This window comes from Triturus cristatus, chromosome 11 (assembly GCF_964204655.1).
Source record: "Triturus cristatus chromosome 11, aTriCri1.1, whole genome shotgun sequence".
Lineage (NCBI taxonomy): Eukaryota > Metazoa > Chordata > Amphibia > Caudata > Salamandridae > Triturus > Triturus cristatus.
Window position 1 is genome coordinate 934,785,420 of NC_140594.1, and position 19,514 is coordinate 934,804,933.

The following is a 19,514-nucleotide window of genomic DNA, read 5'->3' on the forward strand; positions in this document are numbered from 1 at the left end:
TACACTCCAATTTACAACTCTGCTCTCCACTCTGTGCTATACCCTCCATTGTGCAACACTCTATTCCACTATACAGCACTGTTGAATACTTAATAACACAGCATTCCACTCTACTATATGATACACCACTCCAATTTATAACAGTTTGCTTGACCCAATGCTATGCGACTGCTCTTTACTTCACTCCATGGCACTCTACTCTACGACACACCTAAACACTCTAATATAATTTATTCCACACTAAGGTACACCACTCCCCTTGACTGTACTCCACTTTACTCTACTGGATGAAACTATACTGCCCTCTATGCCACTGTTGAACTATCAACTCTACGTAGCTCCACTGTACGACACTCTACTTTACTTTATGCAACTCTACTCTACAACAATCTATTACACTGAATGGAACTCTCCAACAAACTATACCTCACTGCACTATACTGTATTGCTGTATGCCCCTGTACAACACTCTACTCCACTCTAAGCCACTCTACAGTACTCTTGTCCAGTATACCACACAGTATGCAACTCTTTGTATGCCACTGCACCCCACTTTACTCCACTGTACTCCATGGCACAGTATTCCACTGTACTCCCCTCAGCTACACTCCAGTACTCCACTGTACGGCACTCCAGTCTTGCCGTTCTACTGTATAAGTCTGTATGCCAATCCACTCTAGCACATTCTACAACACTGTACTGTACTTCACTCCACTCTAGAAAACTGTACTATACTGTATGCAATTCTACTCTCCTGTAGTCTACACTTTCCAATACTTTACAATATGCCACTCCACTGTACTGTACAACACCATACTCCAAATTACAACATTTTACTCAACAGTATACTATGCCACTCCACTCTACTGCACTCCATGCCATGCCACTCTATTACACTTTGCTCTACTCTGCTCTACCCCACTATAGTTTTCTCCACTCCACTATACTTCCCTCTACTACACTGTTTCCCACTCTTCTTCACTGTATCAAAGTCCGCTCTAAACCGCTCCAGTGTTCGACACTCTACTCCACAGCATGCAACTCCACTCTACAAGACTGTACTACAGTATATGCCACTCTGTAACACTCTACTTCACTACATGCCCATCCACTATACCCCATTGTAGTACACTGTATGACACACAAGATGCCACTCCACTCCTCTCTACGACACTCCACTCCACTATATGACTGCGGCTAAGTCCTGCAGCCAACCCCTGCAGGCACCCACGCCTCTCGTGACCTTCGGCCATGCTCAGTGTGGGATTGACTGCAGGGCCTAGCAGCAGGCAAGGCCATGTGGGCCATCCCCTATATGCACGAAACCCAGGAGGGGGGTGAACAGCCCCCCCTCCCTGGGCCAGTCACGGGCCTGTGGATCCCATGCCCCGGGGCCCACCAAATTACTAAAAGGGGATAGGCCAATATTGGCCCTGGTACACCATCCCCCAGGGCCTGACCACTTCATTCTGGGTGCCATGGCCTCACCCAGGACACCCAGTGTGCAATGTTGGGGGCCATGGGGAAAACTGAATGCCCATGCGGTCCCTCGCAGCTCCCCGCCTCCTGTGTGAGCCGGCATTGCTCCTGTAGCTGCTCCCTGGGGGTGTGAGCAATTTTTTCTTTTCATCTGTTTTCCTGCCCTCTTGACAGCAGGCAAGAAAATAGATGAAAAGTCTGCTCTCAGTGAGCACGAGCAGTTTTCCTGCTCCCGACCTGCTATGGTCACCCCAAGTGGAAGAGATTGTGAGCAAAAAATATTATGGATTTAGGGCCAGATCTCTGTCCTGGGGGTGAATGTTTGATAATGTTCAGCATTCTGCCCATCATCTTTTTGTGTTGCTATAGCCATCCACGTGGGAAGGGTATGGCCAGACATGGGTACCATGCTAACTATGCTATTGGATTCAAGTTAGCTTGACTGATGAGGGTCACAGGATGCATGCTTCCAGTCCAGGGAGGACGTCGCCTGGAAGTTTGGGCTGGACTGTTCCCATGGGGAGCAGGGTTAAATAATGATTTGCATATGGCTGGGTCCAAACTGGAATGGCATGGTGAGCAAAAGAAACAGTGGATTTAGGCCCATACTTCTGGGGTGAATGTTTGACAATGTTCAGCATTCCCTCCATCATCATTTCGGCTGTAGTAGTCCCCTTAAGTGAGAAAGGTTTTGCCAGACATGGTTCCAATGCTCACTATGCCATTGGATTCAAGCTAGCCTGGCTGATGTGGGGTGATACCCTGAAACCGGTCCCAGGATGCATGCTTCCTGTCTAGGGAGGACCTAGCCTTGAGGTTCGAGCTGGACTGTTCCCATGGGGAGCAGGGTCTAGACTGATTTGCACATGGCTGCACCCAAACTGAAATGACAAGCTAAAAAAACGATGGATTTAGGCTCAGGTTTCATTACTGGGGGTGATTGTTCAGCATTCCCTCAATCATCATTTTGTGTTACTGTAGTCCCCCTAAGTGGGACGGGTATACCCAGACATGGGTCCCATACTCCCTTATGCCAGTACGTTTAATCTAGCCTGAAAGATGAGGGGTGATACCCCAAAACCAGTCCCAGGATGTGTGCTTCTGGTCCAGGGAGGACCTGGCCGGGCAGTTTGGGCTGGACTGTTCCCATGGGCAGTAGGGTAAAATAATGATTTGCATATGGATAAGTTCAAACTGGAATAGCATGGTGAATAAAAAAACAATGGATTTAGTTTCAGATCTCTTTACTGGCAGTGAATGTTTGACAATGTTCAGCATTCCCTCCATCATCATTTTGTGTTGCTATTGTCGCCCTAAGTGGGAAGAGTATGCCCAGACATGGGTCCCATGCTCACTATGCCATTGGATTCAAGCTAGCCTGGCTGATGAGGGGTGATACCCCGAAACCGGTCCCAGAATGCTTGTTTCCGGTCTAGGGAGGACCTGGCCTGTAAGTTCCGGCTGGACTGTTCCCTTGGGGAGCAGGGTCAAGACTGATTTGCATATGGCTGTGTCCAAACTGGAATGGCATGGTCAGCAACAAAAAAAAAACAATGGATTTAGGCCCAGATGTCATTACTGGGGGTGATTGTTTGACAATGTTCAGCATTTCCTCAATCATCATTTTTGTTGCTGTAGACCCCCTAAGTGGGAAAGGTATGCCCCAACGTGGGTCACATGCTCCCTATGCAATTACATTCAAGCTAGTCTGGGTGATGAGGAGTGATACCCCAAAACCAGTCCCTGGATGTGTGCTCGGTCCAGGGAGGACCTGGCTAGGCAGTTCGGGCTGCACTATTTCCATGGGTAGCAGGGTGAAATAATGATTTGCATATGGCTTTCTCTCTCTGAAAGCAAAGAAGAAGTGGCACGCTGTCCCTAATTCCAACATACAATTATTCTCAGATGGCACTCCCAAGGTGCACCTCGGATTACGCCATCCACCCAGGGCACAATCCTGAAGGAATTTTTCTATGGGACAATGGTGCGTTTTCCTGTATACACACTGTCCTTGGTTCCCAGGCCTTCTCCGTGTGGAGCACAATGACCTTCCTCACGCCACGCAATTGTAACTTCTTCTCTCCTGGCCTAACTACTAAAACAAAGACATTATTGTATCTAGTGAGAGCACTTCTTTCACCTGCGACACAAAGAGTAAAAAAACGAATTCCACAGCAATAAGGATATCCAAATTGTTAACTCTAAGGAGAGAGTTTCAGGGACTAGCAATTCAGGCCTACTAGATTCAGCTAACATAATAAAGCATCATATAACTTTATGAATTCACTTAACATTAATGAAATTTCAACTAATATATTTACCTACGTATAAAATAGCATGATTAATAAGCACATCAGGTACGTGTATATTGTAAGTTGCACAACACAAGTTCTTCACGCTAATGTTTTCTGTTAGTTACATTCATTTTCTACGTTGATTCTCCATGTTACTTTTCAATGGCCTAAAACACATCATGTTCCCATGTTAATAACATTTCACAATTCTAACACTTCACGTTATTACAACAATTGAATATATGCAGGTGCACTCAACATGAGGTTATGATGCCCCTCTCGAATGAAATAAGATCTCCATGCTATCACAAGATTAAAAACTTTTTCCACCCCATAGCGAATGAAACCCACGCGAAAACTACCTCACCTGCAAATTCGTTGAGAAGAGAAAATGGAATAGTTAATCCACTCTTTGGCAGCTCAACAACACTTCAGGAAGCAGTTGAAGCTCATCATTCTGCTGTGCTAAAGGCCAATATATTAGCTATAGTTGCGCCATAGGCTCACCTGGTCCAACATTTCTGGCATGGATGTGCTCTTCCATCAAGCAAGGCAGTTGTAGAACTATCTGCCCCTACTTCCCCTCCCCAACCATTAAGGAGGGCGACCATTCCATCAGTGCTATTAGCTATGCCTTCATTTGCCACTTCAGAGGCAATGCCACCAATGAGCAATGGCTTGTCCCATCAGAACCTTTGATCAATCAAAGGCTGTGCTTTAGCTTTAGCTCAAAACCATTTATCCCAAGAACCCAGAGCACTTATAACAATCTTATACCCGGAATATACTTCTCAAAGTTTCAACGATATACTGAACCAGGGCAACATTGTCAAACTTCTGGCCTCTCATCCAAATCTCTGCCACCTAAACTCCAGCAACATAGGGAGCGTACAATTTATCCCTTCAACCATATTCCCCCAGAAGGAAGCAACTGCTTTCACTTAGACCACTCCCTCAGCAGTTAGCACAATTTGTGAATATCGAAGTATTCTTGAAGAACGGGGATCATCATAACATTACCCGAAAGCCCTGGTATCCTCAAGCCCTTATTTAACAAGACCCTGAGCGCGTCCTCTGTAAGCCGTCCTTTGACCATGACAAACCCAAAAGTCCCTGCAGGCAATGCACCTCATCAAGAACCTCAAACATGCTCAAAAATGCAATTGGTCCACTGTACTTTTGTGCCACCAGCAATAGGCAAGCATTAACCACCTCTGCCCACAATCAAACAGGTAGAATCAATAAACTTTACTTTATAAACTTTATTTCAGCTGTGAGCCATAAAAGCACAAAAGATAAAACATACATTAAAACAATTGAGTTAAGCATTCTTAAATGTATCAAATTCTGTGCAATAGTATAGTCAATGAAGCAACCTATGTCTCTATGCTATTAGGCAGATTCCTACATGTAAAATTTATACAATATGCCAAGAAGTTTGTGATAGTTCCGTGGCTGGAGGTAATCGTTGTCATGACTGCATATCCAGCTATCCTGTAACTAGATGTACTTAATGATCTGTACAGTAACTAGGTTAATCATCTGCTAAAAGTTAAGAAATATAACTCTAAAGGTTATCCTCTATTATAAAATAAGTAATAGTCATCTAATTTCCAAATGATTGTGCCAGTTGACGTACTACTGTTTACCACTAGAGCAGTTTGCATAAGAGATACTCAGCCTGTACCTTAATTTTCACACACTCATTAGAAAACGAGCGAGAGCAAAGATTGACAGCCTGCATAGATCATACCTCAGAATCCTGAGTGCTTCCTTGTGTTCCCTAACCCCCAGATTCCGACATAGCAAGATTATCCAACTCCTCCTTAAGGACACATAGGTTGAACCAAAAATATTATGTGCTCAATAATTTCTGTTTGTTCCCCACAGGCTGGGCATTGCAGCTCATTGACCCGTGGTGCATGCACCCACTTGGCAGTAAAGGCCCGGAGAGGTAAAGTTCCATAGCGGAACTGCAAGTAGAGACACCTGGCTAGAGGTGGATCTATTTCATCCAGGAAGTCCTCCTGCTTAAAGGGGTCCTTAACTGTAAGAAAAGCATTTGTTAGAGAACCATGGCTCGATTGACTATGTCTACGAATATCTCTTTGTTGCCAGTATGTAATTTTAATAAGTGATTTGTAAAAAGCTCCAGCCTGTACCTGGGCATTCCATAGTTCACCAAGGCCGATGTCCATGAGTGTACCCTTTACATGCTTTAGATGTGGAATTCTGTTGTAGCCTACTTGTAAAAAATGTCCTCTAACCCCTGCAGGCTCGCTATACCCCATTAGAAAATCTGCATGAGGATTGAGGTTGGCTGACTGCCACCCTGGCTGGTCCCTCAACATCAAATTGACTTTCATTTAAAAAGCACACTACCTCATCCCAAAACTTGTAGGAAGAGCCTAAGCACATTAGCCTGGAACATGGCTGTCCTTGAGAACATCCCAACAGACCTGTATGCCAAGTCTTTTGTTTAACAGCATATGACATCATATGCATCCAGGAATCGTGGCGAGAGGCGGAAACCCCACAAAATGGCTACTAGGAATTCATCAATCCTGTTCGAGACAATTTGCCAAGGGCCACGCAATGGATAGTCTATATATTTTCTTATCATCATGATGGGACTTTATGGCCTCAGCCCATCCCACCGGTCATCAAAATTTCTTATATGTGGAACTCAAGAACTGGAATCAGAATGCCTCAATGAACAGGCTAATCCTGCTAAATGTATATATTCATGCAGCAGCCCCTGGGAGGAAGCAGCAAGTCAAGGAACTAAGGCTCCTGATTGTGGATATCAGGGCCATCCATCACAAAGACCATCTCATCTTCACCAAAGACTTTAATCTAAACTTGCTTCAAACCCTATTTCAAAATCCCTCGAGCAAAATAGCAGACTCCAGGTGGGTGATCCCAGAGCAGGTTATAATCTCACAAAGAACCGATGTCACAGGACAGAATCTGACAGCTGCTTTAGAGGGAATGTCACTGCAGACTCTGAACGGCGATATCTTGGGGACCAGCCAACCAAATTCACACATTTCTCTAAGAAATGATCTGCGGTGTTAGACTACACTTTCTGTTTGATCTCATTGATCAAGGCAGTCAAGTCCTTTTCCACAATTCTACGCTGTGAAAGCGACCATATGCCTCAGAGCATGACTATAGACCATTGATATAAGGTACACAATACCCTAAGGTCTGCTGGATCTAGTTACTCTAGAGGTCGTGCCAAAACTGAAAACAAGTTAAATGGTCCTCAAATGTTGCTGTGAAATACTCGTCATGGAAAACTAATAAAACTAACCGGAGTCTTCCACTGTGGCAAACATTGTATGAATGGAAACCCTTTGTGCAGCAGTTTCCCTCCGCCCTTGTCAGCACTCGAACTGTGCTCCCAGGATCTAGTCTCTCAGGACCCACTCTGTCACGACCTTGGTTTACAAAAGATCTTAAAATCTTGAAAAGCTCATTGAATAAAAAGATCAGATCACTCAAATCTGGATCCAGCATCGTTTACTCTCATAAAATCCACACTCTTCGGAGGTATTACAAAATAAATGTGGGAGTCAAAACAGGGATGTGAGGAAGCACTTCAGCTAGAACTCCTCATGGCCTGCCAAACAAAACATTCTAAGGTGTTCTGGATTATCATTAATGCTTAAAGAGAGAAACTGAAACAATCAAACTAAATGGAAACAATGTCACAGCTGAAAGTGGGGCTATGCACATCAGCACCTTTTATAAAAGCAAACCAGGCAGTCTCAACCTGCCAACCTGTCATCCCTACTGTAATGAGGCACAGAGAAGATCTGAGTCAACTGATGAACAAAGCTACCAATATTTGCTGGCTTTCACGGCCAAAAGAATAGCTACTCTGATCACGAAACGTAAAGCTGATGGTGCTCTGGGACCTAGCAGCATCCTTGCCTCGGTTTATAAACAAGACGTTGAGTTCTGATCTTGACTGATGAAAAGGTTGTTCAGAATCTGCCTCATTACCAACTCTGTCACCTTGTCCTGGCAAGGGTAAATTTTGCATCCCATCTACAATAAAGGCTTGGTGGCGAGCCCTGAGAGATAGCGCCTTATAGCTCTCCTGGATGTCGAAGCCAAATAGTTCGCCTCTCTACTACTAGAAGACTTGGATGCATGGGCTAACTTGAAAAAACGTATCCCCATCAACCAAACTGGCTTTCGGCCCATGTAGGGTACCACAGACAATCTTGTGGCCATCAGGATGATCGTGGCAAAGCAGATCATGAAAAAAACAGCTCCTTTATTGCTGCTTTTTAGACTACAGGAAGGCTTCGACCACATTAACGGCCAGTTACTCTGGTCAAAACTCAGAGCCTAGGATATTCCTAACCACTTACTTCAGGGTATTCAATTGCTCTATTCCGAAACTTTGGCCAGGGTAAAAATGGCCAATAATTGTTCAGTTTCTAACAACATAAAAAAAAATAACAAGGCATCAAGCTGGGGTGCTTTAGCCCCATCCCTTTCAATCTACTTGTGTAATCTGTCACCTACCCTGGACTCGATAATCAGTGATGCCCCAAAATGAGTGAATCGCCCTATCACTTCCTTGCTCTATGCCGACGATGTTGTCCTCTTAACCCAAACAGCGAAAGGTCTGCAAATGCTGATTGACTCTTTACAGAAGCACCAATGGAATGAAGGTGAATTACGCTAAAACGAACATCGTAATTTTCATCTGGAAAAAGAAAAGAAACGGCATATGGAATCACCGCCTGACTGTAGCATCAAATTACAAATATCTGGGATTCTGGCTGGATGATAAGGGAGGACACTTAACAGATTTCAACTCACTAAAGCCCAAAGTTGCATCACTAAAATTTGCCCTCGCAACAAAACAACCTACCTTGGACCTCCTACTGGGGATAGTAACAGCCAAACATATTCCCACACTGGGTTATGGCTTGGAAGCTATCCCAGGGAAATTGGGCACATTCTTCAACATGGCCCAGAGTTCTTCTTTTAGATCATTGTTTAAGCTCCCTCACCATAGCTCCGCAGCCCAGATCAGATTGGAATGTATGCTGAGTAGTCAATATTTAGCATAGAAAATCAGCCTCCTCAAATACCTGCATTCAGTATGTGCTGCAAAAGTTGGAACTCTGAAGAATCTAGTCCGGATGGAAGTATCATCACAGAACACATTAGCACCTCAAAACCCCTGGAGCTTGCCCTTTCTGACGCCTTGGAGCTCAAAAACGCAGCAACCTACTGGAACCAAAATCTTCCTCACCAGCGTTTTAAACTAGTTATAAATAAAGCAGTCCATGAAGATTCCTTAGTGCAGGACCATCGGACTCTTAAGGGTAGAAAGTATTGCAGACCTTGTATTAGGGAGCTATGTTAAAAGAGGAGTTCAAAAATGCATCATAGACGCATTCTCCATGTATTACAAAATCAAGCTCTGCTCTATCCGAATGCGCAGATTCTCCTTGTTAGACCTTCCTTCTTCCGCCATGATCAATCCGCCCTCCCAGCAATAATTGCTGCCTCTGTGGACAGAACCAAGAAACTTTATCCCATCTGCCCCACACTAATCAAAGACTGAAAAAGATTCCTTCGTCCTCATTTGCTTCTGTATCTGCCCCACGCCAATCGACAACCTCTGAAGATTACTTTGTCATCAATTGGTTAAACGAGTGATTCGAACAATACAGGCAGCTGTTGACTTTTTTTTGAATGACGCACACCCTCAAGCAATTGCCAGAGTAATAACATTCTTGGACAAAGTAGATAAAATGTTAAGAAACTCAGGTCCACCTCCAACCACTTCAGGACTGTAGGGTGATGTGCCAGGGTGCAAGATTCTTGCTTTTATTAGTGAAGATTATCAAGAGTAGGCTGCTAGATGACCTCAGTCAGCTAGTCAGGCTCACAAACCGCACGTGCCCATCACTTCCTGTTGAACCTGTGCTGAATCTCACCTATCCTACCTTTTCGATGCCTCCCCGTAGCCTGGCATCTGATCCAAAACAGGTCAGTTTTGCTTTGCACCACTGCTACATCAATCAGACTGCTTTTTCACACCCTAGCACAAGGTACTTTCTCTGACACCAGCACTTTAAGCCCAACTCGTGTTTTTTTTTAACCACCCCAGGTTTATTCTTGCGTTATGAATAAGAATTTTTACTTGTAACAAGCTGCATACTAAGATCACGCTCACCCCCCCGCTATTAACAAATGCTCCCTCAGGTCACTTACAGCATGCAACACTTTACAAACTGCAGGACTAGCTCTGCCACCTGGAGGAAAGCCATAACAAATCCCCACGCACCACAAGGTGTGACAAGGTTGCAGACAATTGCGTAGGGCCCAGCACATACGACCAAACCTGGCTGGTTTTGCAGACTTCTGCACTCAGTGGAATACTCTCAGGCACCCGTTTGTATTGTCACAATACATGCTAATGTGACCTTAGGTTTTATCCTAATCACAGCTTACATCCATTTATGAACTGTCTGTGTTAGTCATGAAGTCTTTTTTGTCCCTTTTTTGCATGCTGTCAAAACAGGCGGGGATTATTTTATATATTTGTCTACATTTACCATGTCATTCCCCACTTCTGGCGTTAAAGTCTTTTACGAATAGTGCTACATATGGAGTTTTTATGCCTTTTATTCATTGTCTTAATTTAAAAAATATTGCACTACACTGTTTTTGATCGTCTAAATAAACAATTATTAAACTTGAAACTAGTAGTTAAATAAAAAAAATTGAAAACATACTGGTATGTAGTCGGCCGGCGTGGAAACCCAGTATGAGCCCTGTTTTGCTAGAAAGGCTAGTTGGAACAACCTAAAGTCTGCTAGGTTTACCCCTCCTTGGGTTTTATCCAATCTTAGTTTTCTAATGCTTATCCTTGCCTTCTTTCCGTGCCAGAGGAATTTGGTGAACATGATATCGACTTTCCGGTGGAAATCGTCTGTGAGTAGGAGTGGGAGCATACTAATCAGATAGTTAATCATTGGGGTGATCATCATTTTGATGGTTTTGATTCTTCCCCACCACGTTATAAATTTTTGGGGACCAAGAGTCCAGAAGTTTCTTAATTTTTTTTAGTAGTGTCTTCCCATTGTGGTGTAGTGTGTTTATTAGGTCGCTACCGAAATATATGCCTAGGTATTTAATATGCCCCGTCTGTCAGGTCAACCCCGAGTCCCCTTGAGTGTCTTTCGTGCAGTGAATGTTTAGTGGTTTACATTCAGATTTGTCCTTATTTAGCTTATACCCTGATAGGCTGGAGTATTCTGCTATTGTGGTCATCAGTGCTCCAATTGAGGACTTCTGCTGTTCCGTCACAATCAGTATATCGTCTGCATAGGCGGCTAATTTTATTTCGACGCCATTGATATCGACCCCTTTTATGCTAGTGTTTAGCTGTATATCCTGGATGAGGGGTTCAAGGGCCAGTAAGAATTGCGCTGGCGATAGTGGGCATCACAGTCTGGTTCCTTGTTGCAGTGTAAAGGGTTCAGAAAGTGTGACATTAACTATAACACGGGCTGATAGAGCACGATATAGGGCCATAGTCATCCGTATGAATCTCTCCCCCAAGTTGAAGGATTGCATGCAGCGCTCTAGGAAGGCCCAGGAGACTTTATCAAAGGCCTTCTCGGCATCTAATGCTATAGCTACTGCCGGTTCTGGTTTAGTGGACACTTATTCTAATATGTGGCAGAGAAGTCGGGTGTTGTCCATAGACAATTGGTTGCGCGGGAAACCGACAAGGGAGTTACTTATTATTTTGGGGAGAACCGTATTTAGTCTAACTGCCAAGATCTTGGCATAGATTTTACAGTCCACATTGATGAGGGATATGGGTCTGTAGTTTTTTGGTGATAGGTGGTCTTTACCCTCCTTTGGGATGACTATTATATTAGCTTCTGACATGGATTGAGGAACTTCCCCCTTAGCTGCAGCCTGGTTATAGACCTTTTTCATGATTGGTTTGAGCTGGTTTATGAAGGTCTTGTAGAAATCTGCTGTGTACCTGTCTGGTCCTGGGGCTTTATTTTTTTTCAGTGACTTGACTGCCATTTCAATTTCAGTGGAGCTAATTTCCTGACCTAACCTGATTGTGTCTTCAATGCTTAGCTTCGGAAGCCCGATTCTGTCAAGGTATTTTGTACAGTCTTCTTGGTTGAGGTTCTGGTCGGTTTTGTAGAGCTCTGAAAAGAACTCTTGGAATGTCTTGAGGATGTCTTTGTGTCTTGTGAGGGTTTTGTTGTTTGAGTCTGTGATAGATGATACCACAAACTGGTTGCGTTTGTGTTTTAGGTAGGAGGCAAGAAGTTTCCCTGCTTTGTTGGCTTCGCATAGATTAAGGGCTTTGCTCTTGTTAAACCACAACCCTGCTCTCTCACTCAGGATTTTGTTATATTCATATTTGTTTTGTGTTAATCTTGCTAGGAGCTTGTTGTCCTGTGTAGCGTTTGCATGGGCTGATTCTAAGCTCTTGATCTCCTGCTCGAGTTGGTTCAATCTCAGGTTTGTATTATTGTTTATTTTTGACCTAATTCCAATTATTGTGCCTCTGACAGTTGCTTTTAGGGCATCCCAGAGTGTGTTGACGCTAGTCTCCGGGGAATTGTTATGGCTTAGGTAGTCAGTTATGGCCTCCTCAATCTTTTTTTTGTTCTCGGGGTCTGATAAAACTTCGATGTTAAATCGCCAACTCCGGCTTCAGGTAGAGAAGGCCATCTTGAGCAATCTGAGTTCACTGGCCCTACTAACAGCAAATACATATCCCCACTCATCCAAACCTATCTTTAATAACACAAAAATCGCACTTCTAAAAGTAGACAAGAAGATGGAGGGAAAAGTCTTACCTTCGATACCTGGATAGAGAAAGGTATTAACTACCCGTACCAACTGAAAAATGGGGAGTACCCCATTACATTCTCAGACCTCAAATCAAGACATCACCTAAACAACATCGAACTTTATAAGTTTTTGAAAATAAGAGTGGCCTTGTCAAAAATTTAACTATCTACCCCCCAACCTGCAACCTTCCAATATGTGTCAAATATTAACCAACTAGGACACCAAGTCTCGCAGCTCTACAAACTCCTGTGCCCCAAAACAACATTCTGGGATAAACAATCTAAAACTCCACTCAACGAACAGGAATGGGCAACACTATTTCTCCTCGGCCTCGTGTAATAAGATTACCCCAGTACTAGCACAAACTAAATTTTGGCTGCTTTACAAGGCATTTTGGACCCCAGCGCGACTATTCTCATTAGGACTCAGGGAGGACGCAATCTGCTGGAACTGTAACAAGGGGATGGGGGACCTAGCACACCTTATCTTCCAATGCGAAACACTCAAGGTATTTTGGGGGGAAATCTTTTGTTTCATTAACAATATGTTTGAGTGCACACTAGCAATGGAATTCTCCACCATCACCTTGGCAATTTTTGCGCACAAAATTGAGAACTGAACAAGATAAGGACCTACTGGACCTTTTACTGACAGCAGCTGTGAAAATGGTCCTAACCAACTGGAAAGACACAAGCAAGACTAGCTACAAAGGCTGAATGAACTGGGTCATGCATCTCAGAGGAGCGGACAATATTGCGCTACAGTACTCACCCTGGAAATCATCCTCCAGAGGGATGTGGGAAGCTCTGGACACCTACCTAGACTCATATGAACCCCCATAAACCTCTAGGATGCCCAAACAACGTATAGGCCATCGACCCAAAGCGTTGTTCCCTACTAAAGCCCGGTTAGGCCTGCATGCGGACTCAAACATCCTGAAAGTGTGTCAGATGTATTGTATACTGTATAGCTGATGCCAAAAGTAATGTACAGTGACTGTTTCTCTCTCTGTGCCTGTCCTATACCTCTTTGTTTTCACCACTAATCTTTCTTTCCTTTTCTTCTTGCTTTTCTCTCGCTCTCAAACTACAGACAGAAGGGGCTAGCTATATAAACACCAATGTAAAAACGACTACTACTTATTCTAGGCTAACCCTGTAACAGCGGTTGTGATTCGATTCTTTATAAAAATATATATTTTTAAATTAAAAAAACATGAAAACACCAGAGAGGTGAATCCATTTCCTAGTAATATACCAGACCTACTGAAAAGATTGCAAATACTGCGAGCAAGAGATTTATTCTATGTGACTCTGGGTACTGGTAGGGAAAGACCTAGATATCTGTGCATGAGGAAGCAGTTGGGGAATACATGGAAGTTCTATGGGGATGACTGAAGTGACTTTGTTACATCCGCTGACCAATGCACATCATCATGCTTCAGATGGAACTCAAGCAGTACAAGGTACTGTCTCATGATGGATCACCAAGGTATCCATGACTTCCCACCCTGTAGCTTTCTGAAGGAGGCTGAAGTGTCAAATTATATCTTCTAATGCAATTTTAACAATGCAGTCTGCCTCCTCCTGCCCCATTCAGTGTTGTTTCATGTTAAGTGTAAGTGTTTTTCATATAATTTCATAACACTGTGGATGCTATATTGCTATATTGTTGTTCATGCAGGTCAAAGATTACGGTTAGACTATTCACCTGTAGAATTATTCTTTCCAACTTGTGAGTGTCAGATTTATTTTGTGACATGCTAACAAAAAATCTCAATATCAAAAATTACAATATGTATGTTTCTTTGCAGCACAACCCCAAATCCAAATACACTTTTAATATCGCTATCAAGGCTACACATGTTTGTGTGTGAGAACTCCATCCACAAATGCTCCCAGGCTCGATTCCTGTTTCCTGTCCCTATTCTGTTCAATAGCCTATACACCATGGACCCAATTCTCAAAGGCAATCTGACACAAACCTTTAAGTGTATGACTTTTGCTATTTACAGAGGTCAATTACGAGTTGCATCTTTACATCCGCATTCGTTCCGGAATCTCCGGCTCAAGCCATAATCTCTGGCTCGTGCCGGAATTCCAGCTCGGGCTGGATGAAGTGTAATCAATGGGCTGGAACACAATTTTTACAAAAAGAAACATTAAGAATGTGAGATAAATGGTAGAGGAGGTCATGAAATTCAGTTTGGCCAGGGAAACATTTGTGGTCAGACACTGCATCACATCCCAGAAATGTTTGCTCCTTTGCATCATGGTACATGCAGACCACAATTTGCACTCCCCTCATTGTTCACTTTAGTGTTAAACCACACTCAGTGTTGACTGTAGTGTTACACCAAACATTGCTGTAACAGTTCAGCCAACACTGAGGGGAGCACAAATTGTGGACTGCAGGTACCATGATGCAAAGGAGCAACTTTTCTGGGATGTGGTGCAGTGTCCGTCCACACCATTTTCCCTGCCCAAACTGATTTTCTACCATTTATCTCATGTTCCTAATGTTCCTTTTTGTAAAAATTGAGTTCTGGCCCATTGATTACTCTTCATCTGGCCCGAGCCAGAGATTCCGGCCTGGGTGCTGAGATTACGGCCCAAGACGAAGAGTATGGCCGGAGTATGGCCAGAGCCGGAGATTACGGCCCAACTGCTGACATAAAGATACAACTCGTAAACGACCTCTGTGAATACCAAAAGTCGTAAAGTTAGACTTTGTCTCAGATTGCCCATGTGAATTGGGCCCCATATGTGCAGTTTTAACCAAGACATTGCTGGGAACGATGTACGAAATAAACAAATAGGTGGAAAAGAAGCGTTGATAGAAACACCCTATACTGCTGTATGTTAACAACATAGCCTCTGAAGTTCCGACACAGTTTTTGTCCCTTTCATCATTACAGACCTCACCTAATCAATAACTGCCTACCTGTGATCAGAAGCTAAAAGAAGGCTTATGGAGAGATAGTACGCTTAGGGAAAAGGTGTATTTTAAAGTATTTTTGGAACTTTCCGAAGTGCACCTCAACAAGGAAAGGAAGTGGTAGGAATTTCCATAAGACTGAGGGGCCGATTCACAGAACTGACTTAAGACAAAATGCTAAACTTACTACTTTTGGTATTCACAGAAGTTAGGATTTTGTCTTAAGTTTGTTTTAAGACAAACTTAAGACAGACTTAAGACAGACTTAAGACAAACTTAGGACAAACTTAAGACAGACTTAAGACAGACTTAAGACAGACTTAAGACAGTCTTAAGACAGTCTTAAGACAAACTTAAGACAAAATCCTAACTTCTGTGAATACCAAAAGTAGTAAGTTTAGGATTTTGTCTTAAGTTAGTTCTGTGAATCGGGCCCTGAGTCTTGTGAAAGCAGGGATTTCACCCTAAACGTTTCTATCTTGTCAAACACATCTTCACATTGCTAAATTAAATCTGGCCAAACTAAACTGTTCCAAACTACGAATGAATACACGAAAAGTAAACTAAGCATAGCTAAAGATTTGGAAGCCAAACAGAACTAATAAAATATTACTGAACTCCCCAACAGAAAAACTAAATGAAACTTAAATAAACATAGGAAAAAGAAAATGGCTTCAAATAAAAGAATTAATCTAATCCTATCTAAAGCAAGGATCTCAAAATCAAAAACAGATAAGCGTAACTGATCATAACGTCATGTACGCCCTTGCCGATAATGCATTAGTGTGAAGGTGTGCATTGGTTGTGGTGGGGGACGCTCCTGACTTTCTTCTTCCTGTGTTGTTTTTCAGGTGGTGCCATGAAGGCTCTCTACTCATACAGCCCTGTCGAAGACACGTGGTGCTTAGTGACACATTTCAGCCACGAGCGGGCCAGCTGTGGGATCGCGGCATGCAGCAATAAGCTCTTCATCACGGGTGGGAGGGACGAGAAAAACGAGGTCATTGCTACAGTGTTGTGCTGGGACCCAGAGAGTCGGAAACTGACTGAGGAGTGCGTCCTACCCAGAGGCGTTTCCCACCATGGCAGCGTCACTATCAGAAAGTCATACACACACATCCGGCGGATCATCCCAGGCGCAGTGTCTGTCTGATGTTGATAGGCAGGAGACAGACTCCTCCTGCCACTGCCAGTGACTGCCATCTTATGTGGTTATTCAAATGCACGAAAAGTCATTTCATTTTATAACGTTCTACCAAAAGTGTTTTTGAACTTGACAAACGATGGACAGTTGTAACTGAACACAGAAATGCAAAGTCCAGAAGTCTATCCTCAGGTCTGCACGGATATATTTATTTTTATGGTTTGAACCAGTATACCTGGATGCGAGATACAAAAAAGACAAATTAAATAGATGAGGTTGCACAATGTAGAATTCTCGCCATGAAAATACGTCTACATTTTTTGTACGAAGTCTATCATCAGAGAAAATTATAGGTTCATGAGTCCCAACTGTTGCATCCTCCCCATGTCCAGGAAGGCATGATCCTGGGAGAGTGAAGATCTCGTAAACATTCAGAGGACAAAAAGGCAAAAAGAATGCTACATATTGCAGAAGAAACCGGTGTCAAATGGTAATGCAATAAAAAAAAAGAATCGTAAACAATAATACTGTAAAAAAGAAATAGCATGACAACATGAAAGACTCCAGTATCCCAGCATCTGCACTGCATATTCCAACACTTAGAGGCCTATTACGATGTCGGCTGGACGAGCGTCCAACCAGCACCGTAGTGGGATGAAATCCACCTGCCCGCCCTATGGGCAGTCGGAAACATCCATTTTTCCAATGCAGCTCGTGCGACGGCCACAAAAGGGCAGCAGCACAAGCTGCAATAGAAAAATTGAAGATTTCAAACATCTGAGCACCTTGTGCCAAGCACCATGCGGTGCCTGTCATATGATGCATGGATGTTTGGGGGGCATCACAGGTGCCCCCCAGGCCTCAAAGTGGAGGCCGTGGGGAGACGGGGCCCTGCTAGGGGCCTCCACAGTCCGTTTCCGACAGCCTTTCTATGGTGACCATAGAAAGGCTGTCAGAAACGTGCATCATAATCTCCAAGGTAGTGCCTGAGCAGGCACCGCCTCCACTTTGGGGATTACGATCCGCCCTCCACCCCGACGGGCTCCTTGAGCTTGTTGGAAGCGGAGCAAAATTCCCCGCAGGTTTCCCTTCGACCGCCAGTATTGTAACAGGACATTCGGACGGAGGCCCTTAGTTGGCATGAAATCTTGATAAAGTCTTCATTGTGCACCGTCCAATGGTAACAGACAATGTAAAGTAGGAATGTTCGCTTACTCCACATCATGGCCCCTCAGAAAAAGCAAGCATCTGCTTGCCTAAACAAGCACTGTCCTCATAGGTGGAATGAATGAGCCTACTATGAGAACACAGAAAGACTTGTGGACCCGGGTGAACCCGGGTGATATGTATGCCACCTCCTCCATGAAATAAAGTGAAACGAAACAATGTATTTGCAGTATATTCTGCAGAGAAATTGCTAAAATGTTAAACTGACTTTGATTCGCAAGTTCAGGTCTTTCTGTACAACTACCTTCCTCCCATCACACACAAATAGGCCAGCTGATGTGTAGTGAGTGCTATGACATAATACTTGAGGATTTTAAATCCAACTTTTAGTTCTCTGGAAGTTAATAAAGGTGTATCATTTAGTTGGATTTTATTTGACTCATTTGTTTTGTTGCAATACAAAGGGTCATTATTATTGAAATGGCACACATCCACAAGTGAGCTACTGAAGCTGCAGACTGGCAGGGAAAGGAGCCCTCACTCACCTTAGAACCCCCACACACACGCTAACACAATAAATGTGCCTACTGCATGTGTCCTTTGTATATACTACACGAGGGCACAATTTCAACAAGGTAAGTTTTGGCCATAGCAAAGCCTGGTGCCTAAATCTTGCTGTATGCAGGACCCGAGCCATCAAAGGCCCATTATGTAATGTTAAAATATAACGGCACAGATTTAAAAAGGCGAATTAGTTTTTGACATATTTGTTTCATTTCAATGCAATATTTATGTTTATTGAGTGACATTAATTATTATTTGTAGTTTCAAAAGAAATCTTTATAAATGGCTATACGACTTTCCCAGGCATAGGCAAATATAGATTTACATTTTGGCGCACAATATTGGAATAGTCAATAATACTAATATACATAGAGTGGTATGCACCTTTATTATTCTGTATGGGTTCACCCTAGCTTGACTTACTTGTATGTGCTCCAAAAACTTCCAGTTAAGGACATTGAGGTGTAGTGACATACTAATTGCCTCTGGTCACACAATTTGACCTGGTTGAGAAGCCTTGGTTTCCACCTAGATCCAGCCACAAAGTCTGCAGTTCAGCCACAAACGTTACATCCAATTTTCCATTATGAATTGTTGTGTTTCTATTTTTCCAAGTTCAAGGCTGATTACCGTTCCAAATGCAACAGCCAATACCTATTCAATTTATAATTCTAATTACATGCCTCTACGCAGGGCTGGAAATGGAAAACATGTACTCAATTTTTAATATAAATTGGGGTCAAGGTGTGGTTGTGAAACGGGGGCAGATTCATGAAAAATGAAGTCTGACAGTCAACTTATACATTTTTGTTTTTAAAAACTCTGCTGCAAAGAAATAGTCAACAGAGACAAATGGTAAAGTAAATCTGTTGTGGTTTGTTTCATTGGACACAAAGATGCGGTATTTTAACTTATCTTATTGGGTAAAAAACACTTCTGTAGAGATCTTTTTGTGCCCATTACCTATAGGAACAGTGTGTTAATTGCAGTTCATAATTTGCAATCCTTCTAATATGAGACAGAACTATGCGCTGGCATCAATGAACTGGATGCAAACT

At 43.2% G+C, this 19,514-nt stretch overlaps 1 protein-coding gene across 2 annotated transcripts in view; it reads left to right on the forward strand.

Annotated features, from left to right (window-relative positions):
• The window catches only part of KLHL6 (kelch like family member 6), a 601,696-nt gene extending 583,376 nt beyond the window's left edge, over nt 1-18,320 (forward strand). Inside the window, exons 7-8 of one of the 2 annotated variants that reach the window (XM_085634932.1) lie at nt 5,664-5,727; nt 16,433-17,247. In XM_085634932.1, the coding sequence (XP_085491058.1) occupies nt 5,664-5,727; nt 16,433-16,544 (176 nt within the window). In that variant the 3' untranslated portion in view covers nt 16,545-17,247. Of the gene's footprint in view, nt 1-5,663; nt 5,728-16,432 lie in introns of both variants that reach the window. The other variant, XM_085634931.1, reaches the window with a different exon arrangement.
• Nucleotides 18,321-19,514: the final 1,194 nt, after the last annotated feature.